This window comes from Callorhinus ursinus, unplaced genomic scaffold (assembly GCF_003265705.2).
Source record: "Callorhinus ursinus isolate GAN/ISIS: 27379988/994484 unplaced genomic scaffold, GSC_fseal_2.0 scaffold42, whole genome shotgun sequence".
Taxonomy (NCBI): Eukaryota; Metazoa; Chordata; class Mammalia; order Carnivora; family Otariidae; genus Callorhinus; species Callorhinus ursinus.
The window spans coordinates 125-18,841 of record NW_027397104.1 but is presented as its reverse complement, the minus strand read 5'-3'; the positions used below and the strand labels follow the sequence as shown (position 1 = coordinate 18,841).

The 18,717-nt window shown below is 47.2% G+C and overlaps 1 protein-coding gene across 3 annotated transcripts; it reads left to right on the top strand.

Moving 5' to 3' along the window:
• Positions 1 to 1,390: 1,390 nt before the first annotated feature.
• Positions 1,391 to 17,841, top strand: POLR1E (RNA polymerase I subunit E). 3 transcript variants are annotated; one of them, XM_025852909.2, is made up of 12 exons: positions 1,391 to 1,569; positions 2,117 to 2,220; positions 3,439 to 3,515; positions 5,202 to 5,287; positions 7,813 to 7,871; positions 8,658 to 8,802; positions 11,180 to 11,287; positions 11,896 to 11,992; positions 14,116 to 14,249; positions 15,182 to 15,263; positions 16,024 to 16,155; positions 17,352 to 17,841. In XM_025852909.2, the coding sequence occupies exons 1-12, from the start codon at positions 1,494 to 1,496 to the stop codon at positions 17,509 to 17,511; spliced, it is 1,260 nt and encodes a 419-aa protein (XP_025708694.1). In that variant the 5' UTR covers positions 1,391 to 1,493; the 3' UTR covers positions 17,512 to 17,841. The 3 variants fall into 3 exon arrangements, with proteins under 3 accessions (XP_025708694.1, XP_073737430.1, XP_073737431.1); XM_073881329.1 differs by having other exon boundaries at positions 1,409 to 1,627; XM_073881330.1 differs by lacking the exons at positions 1,391 to 1,569; positions 2,117 to 2,220 and adding an exon at positions 2,336 to 2,758.
• Positions 17,842 to 18,717: the final 876 nt, after the last annotated feature.

Here is an 18,717-nt window from a genome sequence, read left to right as displayed (position 1 = left end):
AGGACTGATCAAATAAGTATATTAAGGCTAATGGAAACCAGGTTTCTCACTGTCAGCAAAGGAAGATACAAATATTGGAGGAAAGAAAATCAGAATAAACCCTGTGGTGCTCAATTGGAATTAAAGGTCAGTATGATCTCATGGATTTCAATGTGGATTTAGAAATACTAAATTTTAGAAATAAATGGATTTAGAAATCCTAGATTTAGAAATAAATCACTGTTAGTTGTAAAAGTGTGTTTACTTACATGTATTCCTTAACTCAGTTCATTCAGGCCTGGGATCCATGGCATCCCCAAAGCAGTCCCTACCTACTACACAGATCTTGGTTTTTTAAAATACCATTCTCTACCAAGAGAAACTAGAACTTCTTGGAGAAATGGGTGATTCGAGGGTTGGGGCAGAGAAACTCCAAGACAAGCTGAAATATCTTGTGCCTGAAAGTAAGGACATGTTCAAAAAAATGTGGACATGTTAAAAGAACCCAGAAACCAGTTTAATGGGGTTCCCATTGGCTCAATCTGATAAAACTTGAACTTGAAAATAAATGATAGTAGCAGATTCTAATCTATTGAATAAAATAGGAACCTACAAGCCTAGACTGATATAAATAAATGAATAAATTGTTAGTGTGATGAACAGAATGTTTACCTAGTTTCTAAGTAAACCTGCCCACAAAATAAGGGGCAGGTACAAAGGGAAAAGAGTAACTTTACAGCTGAGAAAACTATAAGGCGTGTAAGTGGTCAAAGTTACTATAACCAGTACACCTACTAGGATACAATGAGCATCATATCTGTGATATTCCTGCCAAAGACCCATAACCTGAAACTAATCACTTGGAAACGTTCGACAAATCCAGACCGAGGGACATTCTACAAAACAACTGGCCAATAATCTTTAAAATTTTAAACTAATAGAAGAACTGTTCTGGGTTGAAGGAAACCGAAGAGTGATGAAAACTAAACGCAACCTGTGTTTTGGAACAGGTTCTTTCTGCTATAAAAACTTTATTGGGACAATTGGTGACGTCATTAGTTGAGTCTTGAAAGAAGGCAATGTGGATAACAGAGATGAGACGACTTGAGTTCTTGTCCTTCAAAAATACCCTCCTTTGAGTCCAGGTTCCAAAGGTCCTGCTTTGGCCCTTCTGCTGTGGTATCTGCCCTGGTCCCACACAACCCTTCAGGCGCAGGCGGAGTGCCGCGCCTCGGAGGAGAGGACTGTGGTCCCAAGGGGGCGGAAGCGCCGCCTCTCCATGAGGAGGGGCGGGGCGAAGAGTGGGCGGGGATGGCACTCCTCCTCCCTCAGGGGAAGATCGAATAGGGGGGCGGTGTCAGGTGGGGCGGAGCGACGCCGTCTCCGCACGCGCGAGGCGGTGCCGGTGAGGCCACGCCTCTTCCGCCCCGCAGCTCAGCCGCCGCGTGTGGACGGCTCTCGCGGTTGGGGCCTGGTTTCTCTAAACTCTTAACCTTGGTGTCCGGACTGGCGAGATGGCGGCGGAGGTGTTGCCGAGTGCGAGGTGGCTGTACTGTGGGGAGCCCGACGAGAGCCAGAGAGCAGTACTGGGTAAAGACTGCGGAGCCGGAGCAGAGTTCTCCATAGCTCCCTCCCCTTTATTCCGTTTGTATGCCTCTACGGTCCTCCTGCCCCTCTCGGGCCCCTTTCCCATCTGGGCCCAGACCCCCACCAGTCTCCTCCACTACTTGGGGCTTGGCCAGGGTGCCTTTGTCATCCCACCATCTTGCTGTCACCACTTTCCAGCTGGATGAAGACGTCCCAGGCACCCTTCCCCCCAGGGCTGTACCGGTCATCCCCTCACCCACTCACACCTGCCCCGCTTCTCTCCACCGGGCAGTGAGAGACAGTCCCCTGTCTCTCTAGGTCTGGGCTAAGCCTCAGCTCTATTCCCTTAGTTATTTCCTTCTGTCGCAGCCTTCCCCAGCACTGCCCTAACTTCCTCATCTCCTCTTCCTAACTGGACCAGGACCTCCTTCAGGTCAGGACCTGGACTTCCCTACCATTCCCATTCCTTCAATCACTCCCTCCCAACCCTCCCTACCATACACTGTGGGTCCTTCTACTTTCATCTCATTCTTGGGCTGCAATCTTACAGTCCAGTTCTCCAATGGGAAGCTGCAGAATCCAGGCAACATGCGTTTTACTTTGTACAAGAGTAATGACTCCACAAACCCCAGGAAGAAGAGTCAGCGGATCCTAGTAAGTGCCACAGTGGCCAGTTGCCTCCACTCTGCAGGTCTCTGGAGGCCTTAGAGGCCCTTGGGTGTGGGTGGATGTGGGAGGGAGTGAGAGGAGAAAAGGGAGATAGCAAATGAGCCTTTGAAGAACTCCTGTGAGTCCCAGCAGGTTGGGGTATGGGGACAGGTGCCATTCAGTTATGTACTTTTGGTGACGTGATGGCCTTTCCTTGATTTGTTCATTCAGCAAGAGTTTACTGAGCACCCACTGTGGCCCGGTGCTGTAAGCTGCAAGGGAAACAGCTAAATCGGACCTGGCCCCACGCTGAGGGAGCTCCTACTCTAGAGCAGGGTTTCTCAGCCTCGGCACTATTGACATTCTGACCCAGACAATTCTTTGTTGTGGGCCAGACCGGTGCATCGTAGGATGTTCAGCAGCTTCCCTGGTCTCTAACCACTAGATATCAGTAGCACCTCCTCTTTGTGACACCCAGAATGTCAGACACTCCCACATGTCCCCCAAGGGGATTTGCCAGGTTGAGAACCACTGCTTTATAGAGGTGAGAACTGGTTTTTTGAGTTCAGTAACTCATACAAGCAGACAAGCTCAGAGCCTGGGGGAGGGAGAGCGAGCTCAGTCAGAGAAGTCTCTTCTTGCCAGAAGGCCTTCCTGGGGGAGGGTCTGGCTGGCCAAGCTGAGCTCTGAAGGATGGAGGACAGTTTGACAGCTGAGGTTTCATATTCCAAGTGAAGAGGATAGCAAGGGCAAACATAGGGAAGCAGGAAAAGCTTGGCTGTGATTGAGGAATGAATAAGCCCTTTCCGTAGTCCTGCCAGCATATAAGGAGTAGTCATGGGAGAGATGGGTGAAGAAGTTCAGGAAGGACTTGAACTTTGGGCCCAGGAGGTTGCTGGCAGAACCATTTTATTGCATGCCTCTAAGTGCTGGGAGCCCAGGACCTGTCTCCCAAGGCCTGCCGTGCAGCTCCCACAAGAACTTTTCAGACCAGCTAGAAGCTGGCACTATCTGGGGCTTCCCTTTCAAAAGTCCTCTTGTCTTTCTCCCAGGGACACCGAGGATTCACTTGGATAGTGGGGCTGGATCATCTCCCAGAGGCTTTCTAGTTCTAATCCACTGCGGGTTGGATTCTAAAGCTTTTGCAAATGTGGGAAAGGGGGTCAAGATGCTTAATACGTTTCAACATTGGTTGTAGTGGTGCTTTTTCCCTTTACATTTTAGGCAGCTGAAACAGACAGACTTTCCTACGTGGGAATCAATTTTGGGACTGGAGCTCTCAAATGCAACACTCTGTGCAGGTAGGGACCGGGGAAGGGATGCGAGAAGGGGAGGATAGTGATGGTGAGCCTGGCACTGCTGTTTTTGGTCTTTATTTTAGGGGCAGTAGGGGGAATCTGGAGAGGTTTACCATGTCCCTGTGTTCCCAGATCCAGGGACCCTCACACCAGCATGCAGACATGACTGAAAAGAAAAAATGAGTTACATTTGTTGGATTTCCTAAAACCTCATTCATTTGTAATTTTCTTTAAGATAATTTTTTAGGGGCGCCTGGCTGGCTCAGTTAGTGGAGCATGCGACTCTTGATCTTGGGGCTGTGAGTTTGAGCCCCACGTTGGGATTAGAGATTGCTTAAAAAAATCTTAAAGAAATAATAAAATTTTTAGTTGAGATATAATATAACCTGACATTAGTTTCAGGTGTACAACATAACCATTAGATATTTGTATATGTTGCAAAACGGTCACCACAATAAGCAGTCACCCATTACCACACAGAGTTACAATTTTTTTCTTGTGGTGAGAACTTTTTTTTTTTTTTAAGATTTTATTTATTTATTTGAGAGAGAGAAAGAGAGAGAGAGCACATGAGAGGGGGGAGGGGCAGAGGGAGAAGCAGACTCCCTGCTGAGCGGGGAGCCCGATGCGGGACTCGATCCCGGGACTCCAGGATCATGCCCCGAGCCGAAGGCAGTTGCCCAACCAACTGAGCCACCCAGGCGCCCCTGTGGTGAGAACTTTTAAGATTTACTCTCTTAGCAACTTTCAAATACACAATATTGTTAATTACAGTCACCATCCTGCACATTACATCCCCAGGGCTTATTTTGTAACTGAAAGTACCTTTTGATCACCTTCGTTACTTTGCAATATTCTTTATAACAACTGTCTTGTTCCCAAAAGGTGGCCTTCTCCACTTACTTGGAGTGTGTGATCAATAGGCCAAAGCTTGCCAGAAGTTTCTGCTGGAACTAACAAGAAAGGATTTGGTAGTGTCAAAAGCTCCGGGGTTTCCATACAGCTCTACCATTGATCAGCTGGCTTTGGGCAACTCTGCCCTTCACTAACCCCCAGACTCCCCCTCGGTGCAATGAAGATTGTCCACCCGAACAGCCTGTAACTGTCAGGCGCTGGCGGAATGCAGACAGTGTCCCTCTGATAGTATCCAACAGTGAACCACAAAAAAGGCCCTTTCAGAGCCCCCATGGAACCACCCTGATGGACCTCAGATTAATTTTATATGCTTAAAACTGTTAACACCGTGGCATGCCTTTACGAAGATTCTCTAGTTCTCTAGTTCAGACTGGTCTTCTCCCCATAATTCCCAGTTTTACTTGTCTTTGCCTCCATAAAATTTGTGTGTGCAATAAATGCTAGTGTAATTCTAGATTCTTATATCCCCAAAGGGTTTCCCACTACTAGGGCAGTGAGCCCAAATGTAATTGGCTACCAGAATCACCTGGTAGCTTTTTTTTTTTTTCCCTTCCAGAACTACATCATGAACTCCCTCCCTCCTTCCCTCCTTTCCCTGTTATGTTAAGAATTGCTGCTGTCGGGGATTACTGTTACTTAGCAGCAAATGTTGTGTTCCTCAAGTGTATTGGAGCAGAAGGACCAGTGAGAACTTTTAAGCAGGAGAAAGGAAGTTGGATAAACAATACGTTCTGAATAATCTATTGTCATTGGTATTATTCTTCCTTTATTCAGGCATTTTGTCGGAATTCTGAACAAGACCTCTGGCCAGATGGAGGTGTATGATGCTGAGTTGTTCAACATGCAGCCCCTGTTTTCAGGTAGGGCCCTGTCATGAAGGCTCACAAAAACACTGAATGTTTTAGGCTTGTTGGATGAGTTAGTTTTTGATTTGTAAGGCACATCTTGTAGTTGTTTTTAAAAGGGCGTCTTCCTGCAAATATTTATTGATGACCTGCTATGCTCCAGGCACAAGTTAAGGGTTGGAGTACAGCAAACCAGACATAGGTCCTGTCCCTACAGTGTTTACAGATTTGAGATCAGAAAATAGTCTTCTGAAAGCATTCTCATTCTTGATCTCCTAAAGCACTTTTCTTTTGACTGCTGTGATTCAGTGATCCCTTACACTTGGCTTTCTATGATGTGTGCATTTGCCTCACCTCTTTGACGATGTTTTAATCACTTTTGTATCTCCCTAGCTGCTCAATAAATATTTTAATGAATAAAAAAAAAAAGAGTCTTAATTAAAGCCACTTGAGCAGTGATCAGAGCAGAGTATTGAAGGGCATGTCTGATATTTTTTTCATTCAGAGGCCTTTCTTAACTCTTCGTTGTTCTAGTTGGAGTAGAGGTTTTAGGGTCTCTAGTAGGTGATGGGAGTTACTGATGAGTTGGACAGTAATTTTCATGTTGAGGAGGAGTCTCTACACTTTTCTAATTTAGGAGGGGATCCATTTTTTTCCCTAATCCAGTGGGAGAGCTTGTACTGCTTCTCTGTGTTGGCATCTTAGAATGCTCAGGGCTAGAGTGGGATCTTCCAGAATGACAGGTGAGAGGGTCAGACTTAAGGGGCTCCTGTTCCCTAAATCTTAAATACTGAGAACCACAGTGGGGGAGGGTACAGATGAGGAAGGATTGTTAGGATCTTGGTAGATCTGCCTCATACCTTCCGAGGCAGTAGTCCAGCTTGATTCCCTCAGAGCAGTGGTGCCAGTCCTTTTAAGAATCTGAAGGACCTGGACCTACTTCCCAGAAACATACGTAATATACAAGAATATATATGAGATTTTGCATATGATTGTAAAGGGCTCTTGAGTCCTGAAACCTATCTTTGACTTTCCTAGGGGTCCAGAGTCTATAGGTTAAGAATTCCTTGCTTTGCGAACAAATACAACTACATTTAAAGATTTTATTTATTTATTTGACAGAGAGAGAGACAGCAAGAGGGAACACAACTAGAGGGGAGTTGGAGAGGGAGAAGCAGGCTTCCCGCCTAGCGAGAGCCCATGCGGGGCTCGATCCCAGGACCCTGGGATCATGACCTGAGCTGAAGGCCGACGCTTAACTGACTGAGCCACCCAGGCACCCAGCATTTGAAAGATAACTTAAATGTAGTTGTATTTGGGGGCGCCTGGGTGGCTCAGTCGTTAAGTGTCTACCTTCGGCTCAGGTCATGATCCAGGGTCCTGGGATGGAGTCCCATGTCGGGCTCCCTGCTCACCGGGGAGCCTGCTTCTCTCCCTGCCCCTCCCCCTGCTCGTGCTTTCTCTCTCAAATAAATAAATAAAATCTTAAAAAAAAAAAATTATCCTCCAAATGCTTTTCTGACTTCTAAGGAGGCAAATGAAATTGTTCATTAATCTGTTGATTAAACAAATTTTTGTTTTTACATGTAAAAAATTTGTAAGTAATGGTTTATTCTAGCCAGCATATATATTTATACATGCACACACATGCAACATTTATTAATTCCTTACTCTGTGCTAGGCACTGTTCTAAGCTCTTTTAATGCACAACATCATTTACTTCATGTAACAACCCTCTGGTGGTTTTATCAGTGACAAAACTGGCACAGACTTTGACGGGGACATGCTGCTGTTATATATGTATATTATAATATAAAATATATAACTTATACAATTATATTAATACATAATTATAAGTGATATTTGTATTAATATATAATTACATACTAATATATTTATAATTACATAAGTAATAATAACATAACTTACATTAAGTTATGCTGAGTTATTATTATATTATGTTATATTATATATATCTCATCTCATCTCATCTCGTATATATGTATAGGAGCTGGGAGTGAAACTCAGACCAGGTCACTCTAGAGCTTATATTCCTGTCCACTAGATTGTACTGCCCCTGTATGAATACTTTATGGGAGATTAGAGAGCTTCATGTAAGTAACATATACCTCACATTTATGCCTGCCTTTAGGTCTTTTATAAGGAAGGCAAAACTATTTACTGAAAAGAGCTGAGGACTTGGCTTATAGTTGTATCTTGGCCACTGCCTGGTGAACTGACCTGGGGCACATCATTTCTTTGGGAGGCTTTTTCCTTATTTGTAAAGTGAAGAGGTTGGGGCAGATGACCCCTTCATTTGACTCCTTAATTTATTCTCCGTATCCTCTAACTGTATAATAAAGCCACAGACTATATGTTCACAGGATCCATGATGTTAAACTCTGGGAAGTCCTGCAGTAAAGAAATCTGTTTTTCTTAGATTAACCCTGAAATAAATATTAATCACTCTTAAAACCTGTGGGCCTCACAGCTTGCTTTGTTCCCCCCTCTCTGTTTTTGCTTGTTTTGTGTTTTGATAGATGAATCAATTGAGAGTGAATCGACACAAGAGAGTGAGACCAAAACTTTTAGAGAAAAGGTAAGTGTGACCAAACTGAGACATGGGACCTGAAGCAGGTTTCTTAGACTTTGTGTTTCTCTGTCAGTAAAATGAGCTGGCTGAACACAGGGCTGTTCCCAGCTCATTTGGTCTGTGGTTCCCCAGACAGTCTACCTGCAAGGGGCTTCTCAGCCTCACAGAGCGCTGTCCTCCCATCTGGGACAGCTAGACGCAGCTCTGTGCCGGTGTTTGGAACCGGTTGTCTGGGCTGACATAGGTGTAGTGTAACAGTTGGTTTTGGATTTAATGCAAGTTTCAGAAAATACTGGTTGTAGCCTGAGAGCTCTCACATTAAAACAAAGTAAACTTCAGGATTTTCAGTGTAGGCGGTTCCTACAAAGCTCATCTCACCCCAGATGGCAAATTGATTGAGTCTTCAGCACTGGCTGGGGCACTGTATTGAGACAGCGAGAGGCTGTCTTCAGGCTCAGTGGGAGAGAGTGAGGGATTAGCGATGTCTGCTGCGGGTGTAGGGCTGGAAAATGGTAGGCTGTGTGCCGGATTTACCAGTCCTCTTTCTAGTTCAGGCTTTTCACTGTGCAAACGGGGACACGGTTGATTTGTAAACAGCCTGTGACAGTTTACAAAGTGAGTCCTTCAGATCCGTTACTACAGCAAGCCTGTGAGATAGAGAAGTATCATTCAGCCCAGTTTACAGGTGAGGTAATCCTGGCTCAGAAAGGCTGCGAGTTTCCCCACAGTCCCACAGCTAGGAGGAGTAGCACCCAGCCTGTCCCTAGACAAACCAAATTTGTCTATTCACAGATGGATTCTTGCATCGAAGCCTTTGGAACCACCAAACAGAAGCGGGCTTTGAACTCCAGAAGAATGAACAGAGTTGGCAGTGAATCTCTGAATTGTGCCGTAGCTAAAGCTGCAGAGAATATTATTGATGCAAAGGGTGTAACTGGTAAGCAGCTGGGACTTGGGATAAGAGTCTGCTTATAGAGACGGCTTCCTCTTCTCTTGAGATCTTTTACCTGCCCCACAGATGGAAATAAAGGGCATCAGGGCTGGATTCCTAACTGACTCACTGAGTGCCTCCTTGGGGAACAGAGTCTGGAAATAGTAAGACACGTCTGCCCTCAGGGAGCCCCCAGTCAAGTAGAGGAGACCGGCGTGGGGACGGGTGTGTGTGTGTGCCAGGTCCTGGCCGCCAGGGTTGCAGCTGGCGGGGCGCAGAGGGGAAGCCCTCGGTCCCTGGGGGTCACAGGGAGGTTTGGGGCAAGAAACCTGATGTGATGATGATGAACTGAACCTCTAGAGACAGTGCTTCACTTTGGGATCAGTGGACCTTTTTCTGTTCTTAAACTCAGCAGTAGCTTGAGCATTTAATTGTATTATTTAAAAACATGTTTATTGGGCGCCTGGGTGGCTCAGTTGGTTAAGCGACTGCCTTCAGCTCAGGTCATGATCCTGGAGTCCCGGGATCGAGTCCCACATCGGGCTCCCTGCTCAGCAGGGAGTCTGCTTCTCCCTCTGACCCTCTTCCCTCTCGTGCTCTCTATCTCTCATTCTCTCTCTCTCAAATAAATAAATAAAATCTTTAAAAAAATAAATAAAAACATGTATACTGCTAAAATGCATTGTAAGAACATAAGAGAAAGTTTACATAAGAGCAGTTTTTCTATTAAAATGGGATTTTAGGGACGTCTAGGTGGCTCAGTTGGTTAAGTGGACGACTCTTGATCTCAGCTCAGCTCAGGTCTTCATCTCAGGGTCCTGAGTCCAAACCGCCCATGAGGCTCCATGCTGGGGGTGGAGCCTCCCTAAAAATAAGTAAATTAAAAAAAGAGAGATTTTAGTAATTTTTAGAAAATCTTTTCAAACTCTATGATTATATTTTTTCCTATGTTTTCTTTCAGTATTTTCACAATTTTACTGTTTATATTAAAATCTTAATGAAAAAAATTTTTTTTGGCATATGGTACAGACTAATTATTTTCCAAAGGATTAGCCAGCTGTCCCCAGCTCCATCCTTTTTTTTGTAGAAGATGATTTAAAAAGTCCTCCTTCTCCCTCCTCTGTGTTCTGTTCAGTTGTCCCTTCTTTTCCTGTGGCAGCACCAGGCTCTTTGGATTTCAGTAGCCTCATCTTCCAGCTTGTTTTCTGTTGGGGCAAATTCCTCCTTCCCTCCTTATTTTTCACAAACATTGGTTAGAGTAGCATGCCTTTTTTTTCCCAGGTGATCCTAAGAATTATTTTGTGAAATTCCCTCAAAATCCCATTGAGAATAAAATGGAGAGAATCAACATCTTTACAATACTGTTTTTTTATCCAGGAACGGAGAAATAATGTGTCTCCATTTATTTGAAAGCATAAGTAAATTTTTGAATTTTTTTGGTCAGTTTACTCTCAGCTGTCAAAGGACATTTAAAAAGAAAAGAAAGAGGGGCGCCTGCGTGGCTCAGTTGGTCGAGTGTCGGACTTGTGATTTAGGCTCAGATTATGATCTCAGGGTCCTGGGATCGAGCCCCACATCGGGCTCCCTGCTCAGCGGGGAGTCTGCTTCTCCCTCTGCCCTCTGCCCTTCCCCCCACCCATGCTCGCTCACTCTCTCTCTCTCAAATAAATAAAATAAAACTTAAAAAAACCTTAAAAAGAATTCCCTCATTTCCCATCATTTTACCAGATGAACTGTTAGAATGTTCTGTGCTCCTCTCTGTCCTCATCTATACGCTTTCTTAATTCTTATGTTGTTTTTCTTGTTGGGCTGTTCACAGTTTTATATTCTGATTTTTTTTTAAGGTTTTATTTATTTATTTGACAGACAGTGAGAGAGGGAACACAAGCAGGGGGAGTGGGAGAGGGAGAAGCAGGCTTCCTGCTGAGCGGGGGGCCCAACGCGGGGCTCGATCCCAGGACCCTGGGACCATGACCTGAGCTGAAGGCAGACGCTTAACGACTGAGCCACCCAGGCGCCCCAAGTTTTTTGTTTTTACTCACAATTTGTGGAGAAGTTTTCTGGAAGTTAAGCCATGAAAGGCTCTCTTCCTCACTTTAGCTTCTCTTGTATTGTAAATATTTATTAGCACAACTCTCCTGCCCAACTGCTGTCGGGTTACTTGAGGGGACCATGCTGCGTGCACCTTCTTGAGTGCCTGGTTAAGTTTGTGTCATGAGTGGACATCGGCCTGGACCCATCAGCCTGGTCAGGCTGCATTGGCTGAAGCATTCAGATTGGGAGTTTTTGGACCAATTAATCTTGAGTGCATAAGTTGCAGAGTATTGGGGAACCTGAACCCAAACAGGATTATACCGACACCGTCTCTTCCTTTATTGAAAAGCTCTGGTCAATGATGCCATCCATGATGACCTGCAAGATGACTCCCTCTACCTTCCTCCCTGCCACGCTGATGCAGCCAAGCCTGAAGACGTGTATAAATTTGAAGACCGTATCCTTGTTGCAGTAGAAATACTGTTTTAGTTCAAAAGTTGGGAGATGCATACACGAGTGGGCAGACAGGCTCTCTGAGGATGTTGCTGGTCCCGTGATGCTCACAGAAGCTACATTTAGACCTTTGCACTTGCCCCGGCGCTGTTGCTGGGAGGTCAGCTAGGCTTCCTCACTGAGGGAGTGGCCCTCAGCTCCTGAGCTTCAAGCCCATTCCTCGGCAAAGTGCCACATGCCCTCAGGCGCAGCCCTGTGGGGGGTCACTATGAGTAGTCACATAAGACGTTTAAGTCAGCCCTAAGTCTCGGCTGACTGATTTGTAATAAGTAGAGCATAGAATTGCCCTACTTGTGGGTCTAGTCAGAAGGAAAATGCCTGTAGTAGCTTTGTGATAAGCTGAGCAGGCAGAAAAGCCTTGGCAGGGAATGGCCTCTGGGTTGGGAGTCTGGAGAACCGAGTCCCTGCACTCAGCCCCGGTGTATACATTCTGTGTGATCTTCCCCCTTCTGGGCCTCAGTTCTCCCATCTCTAACATGGGGCTACTCGGAGATGAGCGAGCTAGTTGGATGTTTCCATTTTGGCCAGATTATGTTCTTGACCTGTCACTAGTTCTCTCCACCACAGAGTATGAAGCTCTTCAGAGCCCATCGGAAGCTTTCAGGAATGTCTCATCAGAGGAAATACTGAAGATGATTGAAGAGAACAGGTACACCCCCCCACCACCAACCCCACCCCTTGGGTAGATGGAGTGTCTGGGGCAGTGATGTCAGAACATGACAGTAGTCAGACATGAAGTGGACCTTTAGGGGTGTCCGTCGGTGAGGACATGTCTTTTCAACATTTGAACATGAACAAGCCAGTGTTTTCTTGAAAATCTTTGGGCTTTCAGGCCTCTTGTCCCCAGGCTGTGGGTGGCACTCAAGGGAGAGAGAGGTGGCCTCTGTGTGGAGCCTGTGACTGAGGCCTTGTGGTCTGGAGCTTGGAACCGGGGCTGGCCCGTGTCCCCAGTGTTATGCTGGTAGTGATTGTCCCTGGTGGGGCCCAGGTGGTCGCCTGCGAGTAGGTGCCAGTGGAAGTGATGGTGCGCTGAGTAAGCTTTCATACACAAAGTTAAATTTATGGGGGAGCCTGGGGGTCTCAGTTGGTTAAGGGTCTGACTCTTGATTTCCGCTCAGGTCATGATCTCAGGGTCCCGAGGTTGAGCCCCGCTTCGGGCTCCACACTCAGCAGGGAGTCTGCTTCCTTCCCTCTGCCCCTCCTTCTGCTCGTGCACATGCTTTCTCTCTCAAATAAATAAATGTGGGGTGCCTGAGTGGCTCAGTAGTTGGGCATCTGCCTTCGGCTCGGGTCATGATCCCAGGGTCCTGGGATCAAGCCCCGCATTGGGCTCCCTGCTCCGCAGGAAGCCTGCTTCTCCCTCTCCCACTGCCCCTGCTTGTGTTCCCTCTCTCGCTGTCTCTCTCTCTCTGTCAAATAAATAAAATCTTTAAAAAAAATAATAATAAATCTTTAAAAAAAGTTAAATTTACACGTTTAAGTACTGTATATTTTATTTTATTTTATTTTATTTATTTTTTTTTTTTAAAGATTTTATTCATTTATTCATGAGAGACAGAGAGAGAGAGAGGCAGAGGGAGAAGCAGGCTCCCAAGGAGCAGGGAGCCTGATGCGGGACTCGATCCCAGGACCCTGGGATCACGACCTGAGCCGAAGGCAGACGCTTAACCATCTGAGCCACCCAGGCGCCCTAAGTACTGTATATTTTAAAGAACTCAGATTATGTCCCATCTCCTTTGGCCCTTAAAGCAGCTTTTCTTTTATGATGATAGTGGAATTTTCTTGCTTTTGAGTTTTTTCTTTTAATAATTTCATCTTGAGAAAATAAAAAATTGCCAACCCTAGGTTGGTTCCCTGATTTTTGAAAGTGCTTTTTTTTGTTGTTGTTCAAGGATACGTTTCCAGAAAAGCTTATTCTTGGTTCTTGGTTGTCTTAATGTAATTGTGGCTCTGCAGCAGGTGCAGGAATGAGCTCTGGGCTGAGAGTCGAGAACTGAGTCCCTGAGCTCGGCCTGAGGTACTGTGTGATGTTCCCTTCTCTGAGCCTCAGTTTTCTTATCTGCAACATGAGGCCGCTGTAAGCTGAACCTGAAGAGCCTTCTTATCTCTGTGAGTTTGGGATCCTCGTGGTGGTGGAACAGTACGTAAGGACAACAGCTAACACTGATGGAGCTCTTACATGTGCCGAGTACTGTTCTACCCGCTTTTCTTGCATTGGCTCATTTAATACAGAGAAAACCCCTCAGGGGGAGGCTACTATCTTTGTCCTAAATTTTTAAGTGAAGATGATGTACAGAGATGTTTAAAGATAGAAACTTGCCCAAGCCACTAAATGGCAGAGAGGGGGTTCAGACCCAGGCAGTCTGACCCACGAGCCTGTGGTCCAGACCACTGCATCATGATGGGGCAGCCTGTGGCCTGTGGGCCAGGTCCGGTCTGCTGCCTGTGAATGAAGCTCTATTGGAACACAGCCATGGCCGGTCGTTTGTGTATTATAATGCTGCTCTCGCAGTACGCTGGCCGCTTTGGGTACCTGCAGCAGAGACCATATGGGCCACAAAGCCCGAAATATTTCCTGACTAGCCCTTTAGCGCGTGAGCTCTGAAGCGTGCTCGCTGTGTTATGAGGAGCATTAGTGGGATGGCCCTTCCTCGACTGCTGAGCATGTGTCAGCTGTGGGGGATGCCCACTGTTCTCATTGTGAGAGTGTGAAGTGCTCCTGACAGACTTGGTCTTACACATTCCTCCCTTGGCCCCCCCCCCCTGTTTTAGCCACTGCTCCTTTGTCATAGAAGCGTTGAAGTCTTTGCCATCAGATGAGGAGAGCCGAGACCGCCAGGCCCGATGCATATGGTTTCTGGACACACTCATGAAATTTCGAGCACAGAAAGTGATTAAGCGGAAAAGTAAGTCCATGGTAGACATTTTATTCTAGTTATTTTCAGCCTGTTATTTGTCTCTTAGACAAGCTCTGATGAGAGAAGAAAATGCATGTACTTGTCTAGATCTTTATTTCTGTGTAACAGTGAGGTTCCTATAGGCACTGCCAACATGCCGGGAGGATTGGCCGAGCCCTTTCCCCATCTGAAAGTGGGGACAGGCCGGGTTGTACAATTGTTCAGAGCTAACATTCACTACTTCTCTTCTGCATTGGGCAAAGTATAGTGTCCAGTCAAATCAAATGAAAATTTTAAGGGATGGTTGGACAAACATCAGTCTTGTGTGGAGAAAAATCGGCCTTGCTCTCGGGAAGTCTGGTGGCAAGGCTATGTTGTGTCAGCTTATTTCCCACTGAGAAAGAAGAGAGTCCATTTCCCCTGGTAACCCGTGTCACCTACAGCAAGGGCCACGGGGGGAGGGGGGGTTGCCCTGCACTCCTGTCTGTGCGGAGTTGGAAACCCACCTGTGGTTTTAGGCACAAGGTGGTGCCATCTTGTTATGGCGCTTGAGCTCCCGAGAGTCTGTATGTTGTCATTACTTGCTTGCTGCTAATTTTCACATTCCAGTCTCCCCTCCTTTCCCTCTCCCTGGGCTTGCACCACAATCTTGTCGCATCTTACGAATTCTGCTGCTTTAGGCCTCACTGGAGTCTGTTTTTCCTTCTCAGTGCTGCCCCATCACAGACGTCTGTCAGGGGCGTGCGGCCTGCAGGCTGAAGCACCCCCGAGCGTGTTTGCATCGGGAAGTGGCTCTCCTGTTTCACGGGCCCCTGCTTCTCTTACCTCATGGTTCTGTTCCTTGCGGTGGCACAGCTGTTGGGCTTCTTGTCCCAGCTCACGGAGGAGGTGTGGTCCAAGGGTTTGGAAACAAAATGAGCAAACTCACCTTTGCGTTGCAGGTGCCCTGGGGCCTGGAGTCCCCCACATCATCAACACCAAACTGCTGAAGCACTTCACCTGCTTGACCTACAACAACGGCAGGTCTGGGACTGACCTCCGGGCTTCTGCCTATAAAGGAGAAAGCGGGTGGGGAGGGTGGGACCAGAGCGTGCATTGGCTTCCATGTCCGCAGACACCACTGAGGAGAGCACTCAACGGCCCTTTGCAGGGGCCTGGGGTCAAGTCAGTTGAGAAAACCCTATATATTACATGCTCTGTCCCCCTTGGAGAAGCTCCCATTAGAGGCTCTGGGAAGTCCTGCCCTGGAGACTTCTTTCCAGGAACCCTTCCTCATAGCCTACAGAGCCAGTGTTCCATGGGAAGACAGTGTAGCAGGAAAGGGCAGGCCATTGTAGGGGTTTGGGGAGAGGACCCCCAGCGGCACATCTGGCCTCTTTCTTGCCCTTTGCTTGGACTGTGTTTTCTGCTCTGAGTGTGCTTGGAAACATCATCAGCAACTGGGTTTGGGATGACTCTTCTCCCAGCAGCTTTGCTGAGCAGCAGGGACAGGCTCGGAGGGTCCTTGTCTTTGCGAGGCTCAAACTGTGCCTGGGGAAAGCATACGTGTGGGTTTCTCTGACCCACTTGGAGGGAACACTGAGGTTGGCTCACTGCTCCACTGTGTGTGAAGGCGTGGGCACCTTGACAGGACTAGGAATGGTGCTCAACTTTCTTTTCTTCTCCCCAAGATGGGAAGACATTGAGTGTGCATGAGAACAGGCCTGGATGTTTTTATTTTGCTTTCGGAATAATCATCTTAGAGTTTAATGCTGTTTCTCCTTCACTGCCATTGCTTTTGTAGGCTCCGGAACTTAATTTCGGATTCTATGAAGGCAAAGATCACTGCATATGTAATCATACTTGCCTTGCACATAAGCGACTTCCAGATTGACCTGACTGTGTTACAGAGAGACTTGAAGCTCAGTGAGAGAAGGTGAGCACCACAGAATAACAAGCTCCGTGCAGGGTGCTTGATGTATTTCTAGTACTGCTGGAAAGCAGGACGCACCATCAAGGAAACTGGGGACATGTAGTATGGATGAGACTTGGGACCGGGGGACAGTTGTCAGTGCCTGAGTGAGTAAAGGGATGAGCAGCCAGACATGGAGTGCCTTGTCTATTCGAGGCACAGTTTTAAGCCTGTGATGATCTCAGTGATTTCCCTACAAAACAACAGGAGAACCCTCGGTTCAGAGAAGTCAGTGACTTTCCTAGGCTCACACAACCAAGATGGGAAATAGTTGGGCTTCAAGCCTGAGCCTTCCCATAGCATTCTGTCCCTTTGTAACCAAGCAGTTTCGGAATTGCTGTCACTGGGGAGAGGGGGTCTGTATGGTCATGAGGGGTGGAGCCCAGGGCTGGAAGTTGTAAGAGACCCCAGTCTCAGCTTAACAAAAAGAACTTTCTTTGAGTCAGATGGAAGGGATTGCCAGGTGAGGTGTTGGAAGCAAGGTGGGGCTGCCATTTGTCAGGGATGTTACATGGGGACTTCTGTGACCCAGCAGCCCTGCTGAGCAGCAGGGACAGACTTGGAGGGTCCTGGGAGAGATGGCAGAGTTGTGGTCTTGGGCTCTTTCCAGGATTGCTAGGAGGGATTCAGACTAAGTAGGGAGCAGAACTTCTAGGATTGTGAACTGTGGGATATGTTGGCCTTGTTGGTGATTTGGGGCCTCTGGTATCCAAGGCTCCCGGTGTTCCAAGAGAGCCTGTGAGAATACCCTTGTCTGGATTCTTCTAGCAGTCCTTGGAGGGGTTATCCTGAGGGCTGTCCACAGAAGGTATTCTCACAGGCAGTGAGTTTGAAAATAAAAGAGCGATAAGATACTTGGAGCCTGTACAGGTTCTATACCAAAATGCTAGCAAGTGCCCAGTCCTGGTTATCAGAAGTAAACAAAGTTATTAATAGTGTCGAGATAGCCTGGTTTTCCATTACTTACATGGATATTTTCTGATGGCAAGACATTAAAATGAAATTTCCTTTGATGGTCCTGGGTCTTGTTTCCTTCTCTGCTTTCTCTGGTGTCCGCGTTGGGGGTTCTGTCTTCGTGGCCAGGAGCGTGAATGTACTGCTCCCTCATGTCAAGCCTACTGAGAACACTCTCCCCCATTTGTTCTGTGTTTGTTCCTTAGGCTGATTGAGATGGCAAAAGCCCTGAGGCTGCAGATCTCTAAAAGAAGGGTGTCTCTAGCAGCTGGTGGGGAAGAGAGTCACAAACTGGGCACTCTGTCCATCCCGCTGCCTCCAGCCCAGACCTCGGGACACCAGTCGAAGCGGAGGAGAATCACCTAGAAGCGTGCTTTCCACATAGAGCGTTTTGGCCACACACAGCCACTACTTCTGTTCATTTCCATTTTTATTTTTACAGTGAGAAGGAAAAAGAAGCCTTGCTCTGGCGTGGGTATGAAGCCAGAAGGCAGCATCTAAAGTTGTGCTGGTCTTCAGCGGAAACATAAAGTGATGGCCATGTTGGACTTGACCTCTCCTCTTTGGTGTTGCTGTGATTATGTGGCAGCTGATTCCTATGGGAGGGTGGGGCCTGGGGAAGTCAGAGTCTACAGATCTTACAGGCTGCACCCCATGCAGATCTAATGGGTAATTGTTAATAAAGAGAAACATGAAGTGCCGTGCTTAGCCTGGAAGGGCCATCAGAGTCCATGGTGAGGATACAGCCCAGCTGGGCTGGAAGAGGAGGCCTCGGGCTTGCCCAGTAGCTAGCTATGGGTCGCCTGTGCTGTGGGGCTGCCAGAGGAGGCCCATGAGTCTGAGGCTGCCGTCACAGTGGAGCCAAATCCAAGGAAGTGCTTAGCCCCGCCAGTCGCTCTGCCTGGCTCGGGCCACACACAGGGCAGGGGGCAGCTCCGAAAGCTCATTCTTGGGAGAGAGGAAGCAGAGTGAAGGACGGAAAACACATTGTTCTAGATCTCTTTAAAAGGGGATTTCATACGTGGACAGAAAGCTGTAGAACTGTGAAAGGGCTGCGCGTGTGGGAATCTGGAGGTGGCCCTTGGAACTGCTAGGTTCAAGAGCACACAGCGGAGGCTGCTCCTCAGGCCAGGCATGGAGACGCCCCTCCTGCCCGACACTGCTGCTTGGGTCCCTGCAGCCGGTGACAGGGCACCGCAGTGCTGAGTGCGGCCACCCCTGCTTGCAGTACCCACAGTTCCACTCCTTTGCCGATCAGCACAAACAGCCGAAAGATCAAGATGCTGGCCTCTATCTTGCTTCCTTCTTTGAGCATTTGACCCTTGAACAACCCAGGGTGGGGGGCGCCAACCCCTCGCACGGTCAAAAATCCGTGTCATTTTGACTCCCCCCAAGCTTTACTAATAGCCTGCTCTTAACTGTAAGCCTCGCTGGTGAACAGTCAGTTCACGCATACTTTGTATGTTACACAGATCACACACTATGTTCTTACAATAGAGTAAGATAGAAAAAAAAGATGTTAGGAAAATAGAGTACTTTATTTATTGAAAAAAAATTCACATGTTCAGTGGG

Bases quoted from the DNA above. Each gene is read 5' to 3' on its own strand.
- POLR1E (XM_025852909.2), top strand. From the start codon at position 1,494: ATGGCGGCGGAGGTGTTGCCGAGTGCGAGGTGGCTGTACTGTGGGGAG. The intron at 7,872-8,657 runs GTAAGTGTGACC...GTCTATTCACAG, and splicing joins CCAAAACTTTTAGAGAAAAG to ATGGATTCTTGCATCGAAGC. The intron at 16,156-17,351 runs GTGAGCACCACA...TTTGTTCCTTAG, and splicing joins TTGAAGCTCAGTGAGAGAAG to GCTGATTGAGATGGCAAAAG.